The 18,848-nt window shown below is 47.1% G+C and overlaps 1 protein-coding gene across 1 annotated transcript in view; it reads right to left on the bottom strand.

Moving 5' to 3' along the window:
- USP9X (ubiquitin specific peptidase 9 X-linked) overlaps positions 1–18,848 on the bottom strand; it is a 1,542,050-nt gene that overhangs the window by 1,045,392 nt on the left and 477,810 nt on the right. Inside the window, exon 11 of the mRNA XM_078658291.1 lies at positions 6,160–6,264. Within this exon, the coding sequence (XP_078514417.1) occupies positions 6,160–6,264 (105 nt within the window). The remainder of the gene's footprint in view (positions 1–6,159; positions 6,265–18,848) is intronic.

The raw sequence follows: 18,848 nt of genomic DNA, 5'->3' as shown, positions 1-18,848 counted from the left end.
GTATCCCTGGCGTGCTCGTGCCTTGAGAACCAGGAAGTAAAAAGGGGGGTAGGAAGCGCTGTGATTGGAGCAGTGCGCCGGGGTGGAGGGCATAAAAATAAAGGAAGGACTAAGTTCCAGGGGCCATATTGAAGTGAAACCTTATGTGAATACCATGCAGAGTGACATTAAAGTGTCGAGTCATTTCAGGAATTATGGATTCATTACAGCAGTGTTTCCCAAACTGTGGTCCGCGGACCCCCAGGGGTCCGTGACACATTCCCAGGGGGTCCGTGGGCAGCAGTTTTAAAAGCACAGAAACATTTCTTGTATAATTAGCAGCTTTCGAGCAACAATAAAAGTGTCAAGAGAATGCCAGTGATTAATGTACCAGCTGGAGAGCAGGAGAGTGTTGTTCAGTGGCAGCTTTGATTTAACTAATGTAGCACAGAGGGTTAATGTGCCTACTGCAAAGAACGTGTAACATGCATCTTAAAAAGCAGTATTTTATGTGCCTATGTTCGTGGTTACTGCTTTTGTCACAGAGTTTCTTTTGTTACTGTGCACTTCATAAGTGACAATCGTAATCTAGCAGAGGGACCTATAAACTGTCATCAAAGAGCTGCTTGCAAACTGCATGGTGCCAGATAGTAACTTCTATTTTGTCCCAGTTATTCATTAACCTGATGCTGCTAAAATTATATATTTGGGTGGAAATACATTTTTAATGTTAAAGTCAATGCTAGCCACTGCGTTATGTTCTGCATCATGTTCTGCATCCTGAATTTGTGCTTTTCCAGACCAAGCACTCTTTAAACATTTTAAATACAAATTGATTTACATGTATGATTCAATGTCTCTATATGTATGTGATGTAAAGTGCTCTGACATCCTACAATGGTATGAGAGATGCTATAAAACAAATGAAATACATGTGACAGAGGGGCTATTACTTCAATATAAAATACTACGGGCCAGATGTACGATCTGTTTTTATATGCACGAACGGGTTCGCGAACCCGTTTGCGCATGCAAAAACCTATTGGGCCATGTACATAGCCTATTTCGCAAGTTGCAATTTGTTTGCGACTCTCTAAATAGGTTTTGCAACTTGCTATTTGGAAGGGGCATTCCCTTCCAAATAGCGAGTCTCAAAACCATGTACAAATGTTTTGCGGTCGCAAAACAGTCACAATTACCACCTACTTCAAGTAGATGGTAATGCATTCGCAAATAGGAAGGGGTCCCCAGGGGACCCCTTCCCCATTGCAAATGCATGCAAAATTATTTTTTAGGGCAGGCAGTGGTCCCAGGGACCTCTGCCTGCCCTTAGAAAATGAAACAAAAACGTTTCATTTTTTTTTTTTTTTAAATGCATGGTAAACAGGCTGCATTTTAAAAAAACTGCTTTATTTAAAAGCAGTCCGAGACATGGTGGCCTGCAGAGCCCAGCAGGCCACCATCGCTGGGAGGGCTGGCGTTCCCAATGGGCTCGCAAATGTTGAGGCTCATTAATATTAATGAACCTCGCAATTTGCAACCCCATTGGGAATCCCAAACAGTGTTAAACACACTGTTGTACATTTCATTTAGCGACTCGCAATTTGGCACTCGCAATGTGTCCCCAATTGCGAGGCGCTAAATGAAATGGTCGTACATCTGACCCCAAAACCCTTAGTACTTTGAGTATTTGTTTTGTGTGCACATGTGTGTATTTTTTTTCGAATTACTGTTTTAATGTTTGAAATTTAACTCATACAAATTGCTTGGGGGTCCCCAGCTTCCAGTGGTGACTCAATGGGGGTCCTCAGGAGTCAAAAGTTTGGGAATCACTGCATTACAGGAGACAATTATAATTAAACATCCATTTCTGAGTAACATGAAAAGGGAAATATTTCAGGAATTATGGATTTCAGGAAATAATAGCAATTGAACACTCGTTTTTGAGCAGCATGATGAGGGGATAGAGTCAATTCAGATTAGTGACGTCCAGTCCTCTTGCAGGTTTAGCCCGGAATTCAGGCTATCGGTCTTCAGTATCCACTTTAATTCCTCCTTGTTAAGCAACCGGCTCAGGTCACCACCTCTGGGTGGAACAATAATCTGTGCGATGACAGTCCAGCGGATATCATTTTCAGTGTGTCCCTTGTCCACAAAGTGTTCAACCAAGGGAGCGTTAGGGGTTCTGCACCGAATGCGGCTGCGGTGCTGGGAAATCCGTAGTTTGATCTTTTGTTTTGTCTGACCAACATAAATGCAATCACAAGGGCATAAAATCGCATATACAAGATTACAGCTGTTACAATTAGTAAAAGTGCATAAATCATTTTTTACATCCCTATACAGAAACTCTTTTCCTTCTATTGTATATTCACAGACTACGCAAGAGCCACATCTAAAGTGACCCCTTACGGGTGGTAATGACCAATGGTCATGCAGTGTGACATTCTTCCCAGGTGTAGCAGGTAACGCTGCCCTCACTAACTGGTCCTTCAAGCTTTTATTCTTCTTGAAGGCAAAGAGAGGGATTTCCCAGTCAAGGGGGCCCGAATTCAAAATGTGCCAGTTTTTCCTGATGCACTGCGTTACCCGGTGAGAAATGGTAGAGAAAGTGGTTACACAAACTGTTTTCACATCAGTAGTTCTCTGTTTAGGCTCTAACAGGGTGTCACGAGGACAATACCAGGCCCTTTTCATAGAGTTCTTAACCAGGCGTTTAGGATACCCTCTAAACCTGAGTTTCTCCGATAAGGTGTTTGCCTCTAGAAAATAGTCCTCTTTCTTGTAACAGTTCCTTCTAAGCCTTAGGAACTGTGAGTAGGGAAGGCTGTCCCTAAGAGCTCTAGGATGACAGCTCCTGTAACTGAGCAGAGTATTCCTCTCTGTGGGTTTACGAGATAGGGATGTGTATAAAGCCCCTTCCTGATGTTGGATGTTCAAATCCAGGAAAGGGATACAGTTTTTATCAGAGGTTAAGGTAAATGTGAGCCCATTGCAATTATTGTTGAGCCAGTGCGTTAGTCCTGAAAGATCTTCAACGGACCCACCCCAGATTAACAAAATGTCGTCTATATAGCGTTTCCAGAGTAGTAACCCCTGATGGAATGGGTTACTACTCGGGAGGATAATGTGAGTTTCCAACCAATCCATATATAGAATTGCCAGAGTCGGTGCAAAGATGGCTCCCATGGAGCAGCCCCGTACCTGCTGGTAAAAATCTGAGTCATAGAGAAAAAAGTTCTGAGTCAAACAAATTTCAAGAAGCTGGATAATGAATAAGGTGGGGACCATATGGGGACGTGCCCTGTGGGTCCGTTGAAGATCTTTCAGGACTAACGCACTGGCTCAACAATAATTGCAATGGGCTCACATTTACCTTAACCTCTGATAAAAACTGTATCCCTTTCCTGGATTTGAACATCCAACATCAGGAAGGGGCTTTATACACATCCCTATTTCGTAAACCCACAGAGAGGAATACTCTGCTCAGTTACAGGAGCTGTCATCCTAGAGCTCTTAGGGACAGCCTTCCCTACTCACAGTTCCTAAGGCTTAGAAGGAACTGTTACAAGAAAGAGGACTATTTTCTAGAGGCAAACACCTTATCGGAGAAACTCAGGTTTAGAGGATATCCTAAACGCCTGGTTAAGAACTCTATGAAAAGGGCCTGGTATTGTCCTCGTGACACCCTGTTAGAGCCTAAACAGAGAACTACTGATGTGAAAACAGTTTGTGTAACCACTTTCTCTACCATTTCTCACCGGGTAACGCAGTGCATCAGGAAAAACTGGCACATTTTGAATTCGGGCCCCCTTGACTGGGAAATCCCTCTCTTTGCCTTCAAGAAGAATAAAAGCTTGAAGGACCAGTTAGTGAGGGCAGCGTTACCTGCTACACCTGGGAAGAATGTCACACTGCATGACCATTGGTCATTACCACCCGTAAGGGGTCACTTTAGATGTGGCTCTTGCGTAGTCTGTGAATATACAATAGAAGGAAAAGAGTTTCTGTATAGGGATGTAAAAAATGATTTATGCACTTTTACTAATTGTAACAGCTGTAATCTTGTATATGCGATTTTATGCCCTTGTGATTGCATTTATGTTGGTCAGACAAAACAAAAGATCAAACTACGGATTTCCCAGCACCGCAGCCGCATTCGGTGCAGAACCCCTAACGCTCCCTTGGTTGAACACTTTGTGGACAAGGGACACACTGAAAATGATATCCGCTGGACTGTCATCGCACAGATTATTGTTCCACCCAGAGGTGGTGACCTGAGCCGGTTGCTTAACAAGGAGGAATTAAAGTGGATACTGAAGACCGATAGCCTGAATTCCGGGCTAAACCTGCAAGAGGACTGGACGTCACTAATCTGAATTGACTCTATCCCCTCATCATGCTGCTCAAAAACGAGTGTTCAATTGCTATTATTTCCTGAAATCCATAATTCCTGAAATATTTCCCTTTTCATGTTACTCAGAAATGGATGTTTAATTATAATTGTCTCCTGTAATGAATCCATAATTCCTGAAATGACTCGACACTTTAATGTCACTCTGCATGGTATTCACATAAGGTTTCACTTCAATATGGCCCCTGGAACTTAGTCCTTCCTTTATTTTTATGCCCTCCACCCCGGCGCACTGCTCCAATCACAGCGCTTCCTACCCCCCTTTTTACTTCCTGGTTCTCAAGGCACGAGCACGCCAGGGATACATTTCTTGACCGAAGCTATCGGTAAGTGTAACTCCGCGACCTGGATGTTATTCTGGCTATAGTCTGTGGTTCCGGTTTTAATAGACTTTATTTTCTCTCAGGCTTGTCCTGGCGTCGCCCGTTTACGATCGTGTAAACCGGCATTACCTGACGCTCCATTTTGGTAAGATTGCTGTTATTATTCCCTTTCCGCCCGCTGGGCAGTCCCAAACCACTGGCCTGCTTTAATATACGTCTTTCGTTTTACAGGGTGACAGGTCCGGGCATCTTGACATTAATTAGTATCTGAGCCCACACGCGCTCTGCCTCGGTAAGGAGAGCGAGGCGCCCATCATTCTGAGATAGCCCCACTTGTCGGCAAGTGCTAGTTACACAATTTTACCACGATTTTAGTCCACTGGCACTACGATCATCTTTTTCAATCACTAATGGCCCATAGGCACATTATAGCAACCTAGGACGCATGCTATATACTTGTGATTTATGTCACTGCTTCAACAACCAGGTTACGAATAATATCACTCCCTGACGAATCAGCATGTGCACTGCGCACAAAGAGTCACTTCACTTATTCTTGTATGTATTCTGTTTCTAAAGTATATTTTTATCTTCTTCTTGTAGGCAAAATTGAGGTTTAATGTAAAGGCAAAGTATTTAATTGTCCTGATGATGGTTTCTATGATTTCTTGATGAAACCGAAACGCCGTCGACTTGCTTATGCACCCGATACAAATCTGATTGTTTGATTTTATGTAATGGTGCAGCTTGATATTTTCTGTACAAATTTATATGAAAACAGAAAAACGTTTGTTTTGCCTTGAACCTTTCCTATTATCTTCACCTGTGTTCACCCCGTTAGTGTCGGGCACAGGCTTGTGCACCACACAGGGGCATTGTGGAAGGTATTCCTGACATTTTATTCTTTGAAGAATTGTGTTTATTAAGTAAACCTGGAAGACCTCTGTCCGGCTGGACATGTCCTTCTGAAAATATAGAAGCGATTTCGTCTATATTTATTTGGTGTGTTGTATTACATAAGCATGGGACCACTGTTGTTTCCATAAAAAAATAATAAAGGTTTAGAGCCATGGGGCGATACCTTTGTGGATACTGATCCCCTCCAACTTTGTCTTTCAGGAAAAATCCTTATGGCTTTACGTGTTGTTAATAAATCACATTTTGCCTACACCAGCATTGATAAGATGTTTTGAAACCCTTAAAAAGTTTTTAAGATTTTGAAAAATTAATTAAAAAAAGCAATTTAACAAAATATGAGCAGCTTAACAATTTCCAGATCCATATTATAGCACAATATGATGTATAGTCTGAACATGGAAGACAATCGAGAAAACAACTTAAATCAGTTAGGCCTACAGGAATTATACATAAGAAACTATATGCCATCATCTTGCAGCTCTTTAATTTGATTATTAAATCTACGTTAAATCAACTTAATGTTACCTTAAAACAATCGAAAAGGTGATCAAGCTGTTCGGGAGAGAAATCCCAAGCCAATTTTGCCAGAAGGTCATGAACATTCTTCACGATTGCCTCATGTTTTCCTGCCTAGCAAAGAAACACAATAACACCTAAATAAAGATGTTGAAATAATTTTACACAACAATGACGTGTCAAAGTCAATTTAGATTCAGTCTTTAAAATGACGAATATTACACTGAATGCCTATATTAGTATCTACAATCTCTCTGCCAATGTAAATCATGAAAACAACAAACAAATAGATCCCCTAGGTTACTTCTTCCCACATCATTCAGCAACACATTCACTGAAACTATATGGCACACAAATGATGCTTTTTGGAAAATCGGGTTTCAGTGAATAATGATCATTTGTGTATGACCAAGTAAGCGTTTATTGTTTTGATTCAATTAAAATCTTTTTTCCATCGCACTTCAGAATTACAAACAAATGTGCTGCTTTTTTGCTTTCCTAACTGCTATATTCTGAAATGTGCTCAATTAATTTACAAGATTCTAAGTTTTGTTGTGTTACAAAAGATGACATCGAGAGCCTTTACTTTCACATTCCATGTATACCAGCAAAACTTTCACACAGTTCAATTTAAAAACTCCTCTCTCTTTGCCGTCCGAGATAGACAAGTTAACACGAATCCCCGTGTAAAAAGAATAAGCAACAGTTTATCAGAAGACATAGCATGGCATTTGATCATTGTCTTTGAAGCATAGCAAATGTGAAAAGATAAATACAAAATGTAAAGTAATCTTTATTTATTGATCTTTTGCAACCCACCAGTGGGTCGCGACCCAGTTTGGGTAATGCTGCTCTAGTGTGAATACCTGCAATGTAGCATGCCCAAACAAAGCATGCCCAAACAAAGCATGCCCAAACAAAGCATGCCCAAACAAAGGGTTTTGGCGTGGTGCTGCACTGAGCAGAGCAATCCGAAACAACATAAAATGGTCCACTAAAGACCCACTTTATCTGGATCCTAATGCAGAGTGAGACTAGCTGAAAAGCCACAATAAGGCACCTCGCCATCTGGCGGGTGGGAGTCTTGGGCGGTTACAACACCAGGAGTTGAACCTAAAGACCAAGCAAAAAGCTGCAAAAGAACGGACGAAGGCTGTAGAAGTGATGGCCCCTCTGAACTGGTGGAGCTCTCCTCACCCAGACACATTATCACAGAGGTTCTGCCTCAAGTTCGGAGGGCTCCACAGTGTCCGGCTGGAAACATTCTTCAGGGGGTGACCCCCAGGTATGGCGGACATTATTGGTTCTCCTAACAAGAGGCAGCTATTATCCACTCAGTGCTGCGGTACGGGGCCTATGGTTTATCCTCCGAAGTCTACAAACGTTCTAAAATTCCCTTATTTTGCACTGACTGGGGAGGTCCTGGTCGTGAGCAAGGGGCTTGGACTTCATACTCCCTGTATCATTGTATTGCATACTATCTAACTGCTCGACCGGCTGGACTCATCTCTCTCGAGTACTACAATTTGGACACGGTTGGCCTTTGTTGTTGGGCCTGGTTTAATAGGCACTTTGCCTTTCTACAATTGTTTGGGCAGAATGTGTATTTTGTAGGTATGATGCAATGGCAGCAAGATGCAGTCTAATAGATGTGTACGCTAAGTTACATGTTTGGAGGTGTAGTAAGTATCCTATGATGTGTTGAATAGACACATCTAGGGGATTGATGTCGTTGTTATGACAGTATATTACAAAACATTTCCACTTGGCTGCATAACATGCCCTAGTGGTGGGACGTTTAGCTTCTTTAATAACGTCACACAGTCAGGGGGAAGGTTAAGATAACCGAACTCTAGGACCTCAGGAGCCAGATCGCTAGGTTGAGCTGAGCTGGGTCCGGGTGTCTGATCTCTCCATGGTTCTGGGTTAGGAAGCGTGGAGACAGGTATAGTTTTTGGTGCGGTACCACAGAAAGTTGCAGCAGTGTGGTGTACCACGGTTGTCTGGCCCAAGTAGGAGCAACTAGAATGAGTGTCAGGGAATTTTGCTGTAGTTTGCATACCACTAGTGGAATGAGTGGGAGAGGTGGAAAGGCGTACGCAAATCTGCCGGACCAGTTCATCCATATCGCATTGTCTTTGGACAGCGGGTGTGGATATCTGGCAGCGAAGCTTGGGCATTTGGCATTTTCGTGGGTGGCAAAGAGGTCTACCTGAGGTTGTCCCCACATCTAAAAGAACGGTTGCAGAACTTGTGGATGAAGTTCTCACTCGTGGATCTGTTGTGTCGAACGGCTCAACAGATCGGCTATGGTATTTTGTACCCCTGGAACATGTTGGGCTAAGAGGAAAATGTTTAGAGGTATAGCCCATCCCCATATCTCCTGCGCTAATTGAGAGAGTTGCAGAGAGTGTGTCCCTCCTTGTTTGTTTATGTAGTACATGGCTGTCATGTTGTCCGTGCGGACGACGACAACTTTGCCAGATATTTGCTTTTAGAATGCTTTTAAGGCTAGAAATATGGCTAGTAACTCCAGGTGGTTAATGTGGAGTAATTTTTGTTGTGGTGTCCACCGGTCCTGCATGGTGTGCTGCAGTAGGTGAGCTCCCCAGCCGCAGAGCGATGCGTCCGCTGTCATGACTATTTGAGGAACTGGCTCTAGAAACGGTCGCCCTTTGGAAAGGTTTTTGGTGTTCCACCATTGCAGAGAGCGGTGAGTCCGACCGTCTACCAACACTAGGTCTGTTAATTGACCTTGACCTTGGTTCCATTGGCGTGCTAAGCATTCTTGAAGAGGACACATCTGTAGTCTTGCATGAGGCACTATGAATATGCAAGAGGCCATCATTCCTATGAGTTGCATGAACACTCGAGCTGGAAGAGTGTGTTGCGGTTTGAATTTTGTTCGAAGAGCTTGCATGTTTGTTATCCTGGCAGGAGAGGGATAAGCTAGCGCTGTTGAGGTGTTTATTGTGGCACCGAGATATTGTTCTACATGGGACGGTTGCAGATGGGACTTGCTGTGGTTTACTGTGAACCCGAGTCGTGGAGTAATTGAATGGTGGTGTGGGTGTGTTGTACACACTGACTGTATGAGCTGGCTTTTATGAGCCAGTCATCGAGATAAAGGAAGACGTGAATGTGCTGTCTTTTTAAGTGTGCTGCTAAAACCGCCAGGCACTTGGTAAACACTCTTGGTGCTGTTGTGACTCCAAATGGGACAACTTTGAATTGATAGTGCTGACCGTCTAGTACAAATCTGAGATACTTTCTGTGAGCTGTGTGAATGGGAATGTGGAAATAGGCGTCCTTGAGATCTATAGTGGCAAGGAAGTCATTTTGTAAAAGGAGAGGAAGGTCCTGCTGGAGTGTGACCATATGGAAGTGGTCTGATTGTATGCCCAGGTTTAGTGGTCTGAGGTCTAGAATAGGCCTTAGAGAGCCGGCCTTTTTTGGGATAAGAAAGTACCAAAGCAAAGTAAACTCCCTTGCTTTGTTGATGCAGTGGAACTGGTTCTATTGCGCCTTTTTGTAGGAGGGATATTACCTCCTGCCTCAGCAGAAGCAAATGTTCTTGTGACATTGGGCGCTGTTTGGGTGGTATGTTTTGGGGGGGGGGGGGGGGGTAGATGCTAGTTCGAGACAGTAACCTGATTGAATTATTTGTCACACCCACCTGTCTGATGTGATGTCGGTCCAGACAGGAAGGAATTGTTTTTGTCTTCCACCAACTGGAGTGGAATGTGGTGGGGGAAGTGGAGTGAAGTCATTGGGCAGGGGTGGAGGCAGAGCGGGAGTGGTTAGTTTTGGCTCTGCCTTTGTTGTTGTTACCCCTGTAACCACCCCCCCTCCCCCTTTGGTAGCCCCTACTGTAGGTGGATTGGGTAGGGGCTTTGTAAGAAGTAGAGGGTCTATCTGAGGAGTAGCCTCTGGTGGTGCTTCTGTATGATGAGCGACGAAAGTAGCGTCTGGGAGCTTGCGACTGCAAGGCTCCCATAGATTTAGCTGTGTCCGTATCCTTTTTCATTTTCTCAAGAGATACATCCACATCTCCAATGGATCGCCCGCTGGTTGGCGGATAGGGGAAGGGATGATACTGCTACAACTGAGCCTCCGTACTCGCTGGAATGTGTCACAAAACTGTTTCACCCACTGGCGGCGCCTGAGCGTCCCACTCCGCTGCTACTGGCAGTGGCGTATAAATGCTTCCGCAGAGCTCTGCTCCTCACCCGAAAGGTGCTCCTGTACGCGCCTGCTATACCCCTGGAGGGTACCCCAGGTGGTGAGGGGGTCCTCACACGTTTCATGTTAGAGAAGATAAGAGAGGCAGACGTCCAGACACTGGGCGACCTCTATAGAGACGGAGTGCTAGTGGCTTATGAGACGATGGTCTCGGAAGACGGGCTTCCTCCCAGGGGGTTCCTGCTACAACGCTCTCTCGTAACGAAGCTGGTGGTGGGGGGGGGGGAATGTGGCGACGGAGTCTGAACAGCACTTAACCATGCAGTATCTCCAGGTCATGGGGAGGGGCAAACATCTGGTCCGTTGGGTTGCTGCGTCTGTGAGAAGTTGGCCTGGTATATGATGCTCACTAGTTCTAGTGATCACCTTGTACCATGCCAAGCAACCCTTATGATGATTGGTTGTAAGTCAACCTTAATAGACCAGCTATCCTAGTAGCGTGGACAAAGCAGTCTTAGGCTAAACTCTGTAAAGGCATGTGAAGCAAGCTGTTTTACCATACACAATCCCCTTGAATACCAAATGAAAGGACACCACACAGATATATATTGAAAATATATATAGATTTATTTCTACAAATATCCTCTATACTCTTTATGAGCACAGAAGCACATGCGTTAAAACAAAACACAGTTTGAAAATACAAAAGTTGCACAATATGGATGAGCCCTAGGGGCCACCTAAACCATATACTAAAATAGTGGTATAAGAACCACTATGGGGAAAGGAAAGAGGCCTAGGGCATCGCTGGAGCTGTTCGAGACTAGCAGTGATGAAGTCGGGAAAGGCCCGCGGGACTCGGGTGCAGTGCTTAAAGTGCACGCATGCACCAATGTTAAGTCAATGGTGCGTAAAAGTTACAAAGTTAGTGTTAAAGGAACCTTCCGATGGACCTACAAGGATAAAACTTTAGACACAGTGTAGGAGAGTAGGGTCTGCAATCCTATGATCACCCAGATTTTTGCTTTTTGCTGCACTGGTTTACGACTTTCCCTGGCTGTGGGCCTGCTAATCAGACCCACAGCCTAGCTGTTCTCTCAATCCAAATTGTACTCAGGTACTGAATTGGCACTGGGCCCTCTCCAAGTCCCTGTACCCAGGGCTGAGGTGTACCCAGAAGTCTCCCAGGGGCTGAAGCATGTATTATGCCACCCCTGGGCTGACTAACTAAACTGACACAACTGGCTGCACGACAGCTGGGGCAAGGTGGTGTACTCACCCTTTGCTTTAGATATAGTATACCTATATCTAACCCTAAGATGGAAACACAGATCTCCTATCAGTCACTCCTATGGCAGGCCTTAACAATCCTGAAGGCAGAGTGCTTGGAATCGTGTGAGATGGTGCTCTGGCATGAGCTGAGCCTGTCTGCGGCTTTCGGGATCCATCCCTTAGCCGTCTCCATGATATCGCATACCATATACTCTTAAGTGCATTATAATCCTCGCGGTTATATGCCAACTCTGGTATCGCTTTATCAAAACATGTCGAGTAAGGTGTCATACGAATTGGAATACTAACCCCTCGCCAATTCTGGCGACGGGGCTAGCATTCCACCCTTCTAGAGGGACACGACATGCATGTAACCTATAACCCGGTTAAAAGTCAGACAGAGCCTTAGCATCCACAAAATGGATGCTGCCACCGAGACACAAGTCTGCCCTCCTGCTGCTGGGAGTCCTCCCAGAGCAGGAGATAAGGACAAAGGGTTTCCTGCCAGGGGCGGTGCCAGCACCGTCCCAGACAGGGTTTGTGTATTGTAGGTAGGCAGGGCTTCAGAGGAAGGTGACTGCACGTGGCACCCCGGTGCTCACTGTGCATAGGCTGGCTTAAACCAGTTCCAGGGACACTCCAGACCCTGTGCTGGGGAAAAGCCCGCCAAGGAAGTGGGTGTAACCACCCCCCTCCTGGTCCCACCCCTAGGGCAGGACTTAGTCGCGTGCCAGCCCCTTTTTCCAAGATAAAGGTAGAGACTGGCCCCCTTCCAAAACAGATCATCTTTGGAATCAAGATACCACTTTCCACGAAAGGACTTCACGATTTCTTCCTCAAGATTCTCCCTTGTGACTAAGGAGTAGTCACCCTGCATCCGCAGGCACCATCTAAGAACACTGCGGTCTGCTGCACGTCCTTCCTCCAGAATCCGACTGCCCAGCTCGACGAGACCCGGCTTCCCTGGCACCTCTGACCTCTACCCACCTCTACAGCACAGCTGAGAACCGTGGGTGCGACGAGACCTCGAGGGACCGGCCATCGCCAAGACTGCACGACTTCTGCACAGCAAGCCCACTGAGTAATTTCCTGGTGAGTGCTTTGGGGTCCGAGAAGCCCCCACCCTGAGCAGCTCCAACACCGAAGAGCAGCCCCCCAGCATCTCTACGATCGGCGTGGGGCCCTTCTGCTTTTTGCTGCTCACCGCGTTGTTTGGCTACTAGCCCGCTGGCTTGTGGCCTTCCGAACGACGCCCGACGACAACACTGCTGCTGGTCTGGTTGCTCCAGACTGGCCCTCGCTTCCCTCCATCGGAGAAGTACCCTGGACCCTCCTGGTCCGGCTAAGACGCCATTTTAGGTCCACCGCGTGGGCCTTGCATTTGCCAAGACTTGTTGCCCAATCCTGGGTCCAGCGACGTCGACAGCAAGAACCTTCGTGGGACAGCTCGCACCTCCATCCTGGTCGCCGACAACGCCTCCTGGTCCGAGAGACTGCAGAGCCCAGCAGCGCCCACTCACCTGACTGCGGTGACTTCGCCCGGTGCCATCCTGGTGCCCACTTAATCACTGGCTAGTGATTCAAGAACTTGGTCCCCTCTGCTTTCAGGTTTCCTTCTTCCTCGATCCAGGCTTGGATCCATCGAACTTTCCTTCACTGGTCGTCTGCCAGCAACTTCCTTCTTCCAGGCTCCTGGTCCGGCAACGAGATTCCCGACGTCTTTTCAGACCTATGCAGCTGCAGCCCCTGGGCTAGGTAACTTCGGCACTTCGGTGTCCCAGCATAGCCTCACTATCCAAGGGTCAGGATCCACTGTCGTTTTCTCCCTACCAGGTCGGGTTCGCCCGTGAACACTAACTTTGCCTTTACTAGCTTCCATAGACTTTGTCCCGCATCCCGCGTGAGAGTGCACACTCTGCACCAGAGTTCCCTAGGTCTCCTAGAAGTAATCTAACGATTCCCTAGTCAAGTCCTAGCGATTCCAAAGCCTATTAGTACTGTACTTACCTGCTAGTAATTTCGCATTCCACTTTTAGAGTATATGGTTTTTCGTGCCCCTCGGGCATTTGTGTATAACGTGCTAACTTAAGTATTTTCATAAGAGTTTTGTTGTGTGCTTAGCACCCTGTCCTCATAAAGAGTACAGGGTTGTTGTGATTCTAATAAATACATTGTTTATTTTCATAACACTTGTGTGGTGTCCTTTCACTGGGTGTTCAAGGGGTAATGTGATGGTAAAACAGCTGGCTTAACACGCCCTCTAGAGTCTTAGCCTTAGACTGCTCGTATCCATGCTACTAGGATAGCTGGTCTATAAGGTTGACTTACAACCAATCATCAATAAGGGTTGTTTGGACTGATATATAGTGATCACTAGAATAGTGAACACTGCACATCAGGCCAACTTCTCACACACAGGCACTAGAGGTGTACACCAGTGTGGGAACACCGGCGTTGCTGAGTTACCTCACCCACAGGAAGCGGGTGCACAGGTGCGAAGTTGTGTCGGGTTTCGTCACGCAGGTCGATGGTGCTTGGAGCTGAAGAGGCTGAAGGCGGGTCGTCGAGGAGAGTTCCGGTGGATCCAAGGGTGGATCTGAAGAGGTGAAGACCTGAAAGCAGAGGGGACAATGTTCAAAGTCACTAGCCAGTGACTACCGTGGAACCAGGATGGAACCAGGCAATGTCGGGTGCAAACAGGTTAAGAGGTGCAGCTTGTCTCCGCAGCCACGTGGACACGAAGAGGTCAAGGACGTCCAGGAGTCGATCACGACCTGTCCCACGAAGGCTCTAGCTGATGGCGGTGTCGGAAACTTGATTGGAGCAAATAGGCCTTGGCTAATGCAAGCCACGCAGGAAGTGGAAAAAGCTGAACACTCGGACCAGCAAGGTCAGAGCGGGTGCTCCTTTTCAGGGGAGCAAGGGCCAGTCTGGAGCAACCAGACCAGCGTTGCAAATCGTAGTTTTCGTCGCCATGATGGCCACTAGCCGCGTGGTAAGTGACCGGGATGGCGCGTCGAGTGGCAAAGTGCAAAAGGGCCCCACGCAGATCGTGGAGATGCTGGGGGGCTGATCTTCGGTGCAAATGCTGCTTGGTGTCGGGGCTTCTCAAACCCCAAAGCACAGCGTCGAGGGTGCCTCGGGTGCTGCGCAGTCAGCTCTTCGGGGGTCTTCCAAGATGTCCGGTCCCACGTCTCTCAGTGCCTCCACGGGTCTCTTCTTTTCAGGGACTGTGGATCGGGCTCTGAGATGTCTGGGAGTCTGGGTCTTGTCAGGCTCTGGGCTCGGGCTCCGGCGGGAGGCGGCAAAGCAGACGTTGAGTTGCTGGTTGGTGCCTGTATTCACAGGGTGGTCACTCCTTAGCCACAAGGGAGATTCTCTTCAGTCTTCTGTGCAGCAGAATGTCGAAGTCCAGTCTTCTTCTTAGTTTCAAGTCGAGTTCAGGATGATCTGAAGTCTTGGGACACAGCTCCTACTCTTATTCGGATTCTAGGGGCCTGATTACCTGCTAGGTCCCTCCTCTGGGTGGGACCAGGAAGGGGGGTGGTTACACCCCCTTTCCTTTGTCCAGTTTCGCGCCAGGACTGGGGCTGGAGAGCCCCAGGACCGGTTTGAACTGGCATATGCACAGGGACACCTTGTGTGCCCCAGGCATGTCTGATTCTATTCAGCCCTGTCCTATCCAATACACAAAACCCTGTCTGGGGTGGTGCTAGCACCTCCCAAGGCAGGAAACCTTTTGTCCAAGCCTCCCTCGCTGGAAGGACTCCCAGCAGCAGGAGGTCAGACTTGTGTCTGTGGTGGCAGCATCCATTTTGTGATGCTGAGGCTCATGTTTAACTTTACCCGGGTTTCAGGTTATGTACATGTCGTGTCCCTCTAGAAGGGTGGAATGCTACCCCCGTCGCCAGAACTGGCGAGGGGGTAGTATTCCAATTCGTATGACACCTTACTCGACATGTTTTGATAAAGCCAAACCAAAGATAGCATTTAACCGCGAGGTTCATAATGCGCTTAAGAGTATATGGTATGGCAGTATCGTGGAACAGCTAAAGGAATTGGTTCCGCAAGCTGCAAACGGGCTCAGCTCATGCCAGAGCACCATCTCACATATTTCCAAGCACTCTGCCTCCAGGATTGATGAGGTCTTCCATAGGAGTGGCTGATAGGAACATATGTGTCCATTTTAGGTTAGGCATAGGCATACTATACCTAAGTAAGGGGTGATTACACCGACTTACCCCAGCTGAGTGATCAGCCAGTTGTGTCAAATATGGAGGCCAGGCCAGGGGTGGCACAATACGTGCTGCAGCCCCTGGTAGGTCTTGGAAGCACCTATGCCCTGGGTACCTGGGTACACTGTTACAGGGGCCAATAAGGTGAACCAGTTCCAATTTCGTAATGCACCTAATGTGCATTGGTATTAATTTAGAGAGAGAACAGCAGGCTGTGGGTCTGATTAGCAGGCCCACAGCCACATTAAGTCATAAACCAGTGAAGCAAAAAGCAAAAATTTGGGATGACCATAGGATAGCAGACCCTACTCTCCTACAGCGTCAATACGGATACACACAGAGACTAGCTTGGCCCCACTTAGAGGTAAATGGGAACACGATCTGGGAAGGTTGCTATCTGATAATGAGTGGGAGAGAATAAAGTCCGATACGCATCCCCAGAAATATGCGCTTTCGCCAGATACAACTCTATGTTGTTCACAGAGCCTATCTTACTCCTGAGCTGATCAATAAGTACTTCCATTGCTCGGACGTGTCCTGCCCTAGGTGCGGTGAGATAGGTGCGGGACTCCTTCACCTTTTGTGGAGCTGCCCTGGGCTGGGCGCCTACTGGAGTACAATTAGTGAGTTACTTCGAAAATGTACGGGTCGCATTATACCCTTTGATTAACATGAATACATTTTGCACCAGTTCAGGAGACCGCCCAAAGATAAGGCGTTGTCTCGTTTTTTAGATCGGGATGGTGGTGACAAAGCGCCTCCTCAAGAGGTGATGGAAGGCGGGTGACCCGCCTGGAGTACAGGCGTGGACATCTTCACTTCAGCCATGGGCCCGGGCGGAGTGGACTGCCATACGTAGAGAAGAAGCACTGGGGCTCCGAAAAGAACCAATGGCGGAGTGCTGGGAACACATGCTCAATACCCTACAGTTATCGGATGGAGTTGGTAATGCGGGCGCTATGGAGGTTTAGGTGGGCGCTCATGGGGGTTGGAGTGTACCGTGGGCTGCTCTCCTGTCTGGATATTAGGTTAGGTACAATTATTGACCCTCTTGGGCATAAAGGTTTAAAATGCAGACCCAGATGTGGCTGGGGTGTGTGTATGCGCGTGCGCGGGGGGGGGCTGATTAACATGAACATTTGCCTGTGGTTTTGCCACTCTTGTGTAAGTTTACTTACAGTTGTTACATAAATGTCATTTTTGTATGCCAGTTCAAACTGGGGGGGGTTCCACCCAAAACTCTGCTAATATATAAGGCTCAACGCGTGGACAGTCATGGACTAATCCGGAGTTTGCCCACTTAGGCACCCCACATTCTAGCCAGCTTTGGCCGATTCTCCTCTGCTTATGAGACGCTATAACTGTGACAATGTGGCCCGGATTTGTAATGATTTGATGTATATGAATGTTTAATTGACATGCCCAGATAGCTGTGATGAAATGGTTGAAGCTCGTACTGTACCATGAAAATCTAAAATGTTAATAAACAGATGTGACAAAAAAAAAAAAAAGGGTTGATTGAGGATAGCACTTTGCACTTCAGGTTTGAAACCTGAAACGCCTAGCCAGGGATGCCTACGCAAAAGGACACTGGTATTAATTGCTCTTGAAGCAGTATCTGCTGCATCTAGGGCACAACGACTAGAGGTATTGGTGATAGTTTTACCCTCTTGTATAGGTTCCTTGGCCCTATGTTTGAACTTGTCTGGAAGGTGCTGCATTATGGATTCTAACTCATCATAATGTGCCCTGTCGTACCTTGCTAGTAGTGCCTGAGTATTGGCAATACGCCATATGTTTGTTGCCTGTGACGGCGTTAGTTTGCCTGAGGCGTCCAGGAGTTTAGACTCTTTATCTGGTGGGGGAGCCTCGCCTGATGTTTGGGAATTGGCTCTTTTGCGGCGTTGGAGACTACAAGGAAGTATAGTGGTGCAGGCCCTTTAATGTAGGTTGGATCTGAGGGGGCAGCCTTTATTTCTTCTCAATTCGGGGGTTGATGATTCGAGCCCTGACTGGATCTTTGAATACCTCTGGCGCATGCTTAATGACCCCTTTAAGCATGGGTACAATGGAGGTGGACTTTTGTGTGGTGTCAAAGGTATCCAAAAGGAAATCTTCCTCTACTGGGTCAGTGTGTAGGTCAACCCCATGGTATTGGGCAGCCCTATGGACAAGTTGGTTAAATCCCATAGTGTCCTCTGGTGGGGAAGGCCTGGAGGGGTATATGTCATCTTGTGGCATGCTAGGGATGTCTGGGGTGCTATAATCATCCCAAGGGTCAGCTGAGCCAGGAGGACTAGGATTATCTAGTGGCTCATTATCTGCACCAACCCCTGTGTCATCAGAGGTGTTATCCCCGTCATCTTCTAATGGAGTAGAAAATGGTGTAGAAAAGTAATGTGGCAGGCGAGGAGGTGGAGAAGGAGGAGAAGGTATCCTTAGAGTAGATGTTGCAATGTCCTTCTTAGGATGAGGAGCCGGTGCAGGCATGTCTAATGGTCGTTTTTTTAGAGCTAAGAGTTAGTCAACCAGTTTTGGGATCCTTTACCAGAGTGTTTTGTGTAGGATCTTGATGAAATAGTTCCTCTGTGGGAGGTGGATCCTTCGGTGCCAAGGTCTTGGGTTCCGTAGGCTTTTTCGGCACCGAACGGGTAGCATTTTTTGGCTTTGAAACATATTCTTTTTCAGTGTCTTTGGCTGATGGAACATGTTGTTTTTTCGGTTCCGAGACCTTTCTCGGCTCTGAGGCCCGGGAGTCGGGGCCTTTCGGTGGCAATTTTTTGCTCGACTCCGAGTGTGTTTTCGGTGCCGAGGAGCCGGTGTCAGTCTTCGCGCGGAGTGCTTAGATGTCGAAGCAGCCGGCGTGGAGGAGGAAGAAGATGGCTTCTTTTTCGGTGCTGGTAGGTGTGTGCCAGCATCGGGGGAAGGCTGACTCGAGCTTTAGTCACCTAAAGGCTTACTAGGCTTCTTTGGCGAGCCCGAAGGCGGGGCATGGGAAGCAGTCTCTCG

This window comes from Lissotriton helveticus, chromosome 8 (assembly GCF_964261635.1).
Source record: "Lissotriton helveticus chromosome 8, aLisHel1.1, whole genome shotgun sequence".
Classification (NCBI taxonomy): Eukaryota; Metazoa; Chordata; class Amphibia; order Caudata; family Salamandridae; genus Lissotriton; species Lissotriton helveticus.
The sequence above is the reverse complement of the archived record's forward strand: the minus strand, read 5'-3'. Positions and strand labels throughout refer to the sequence as shown.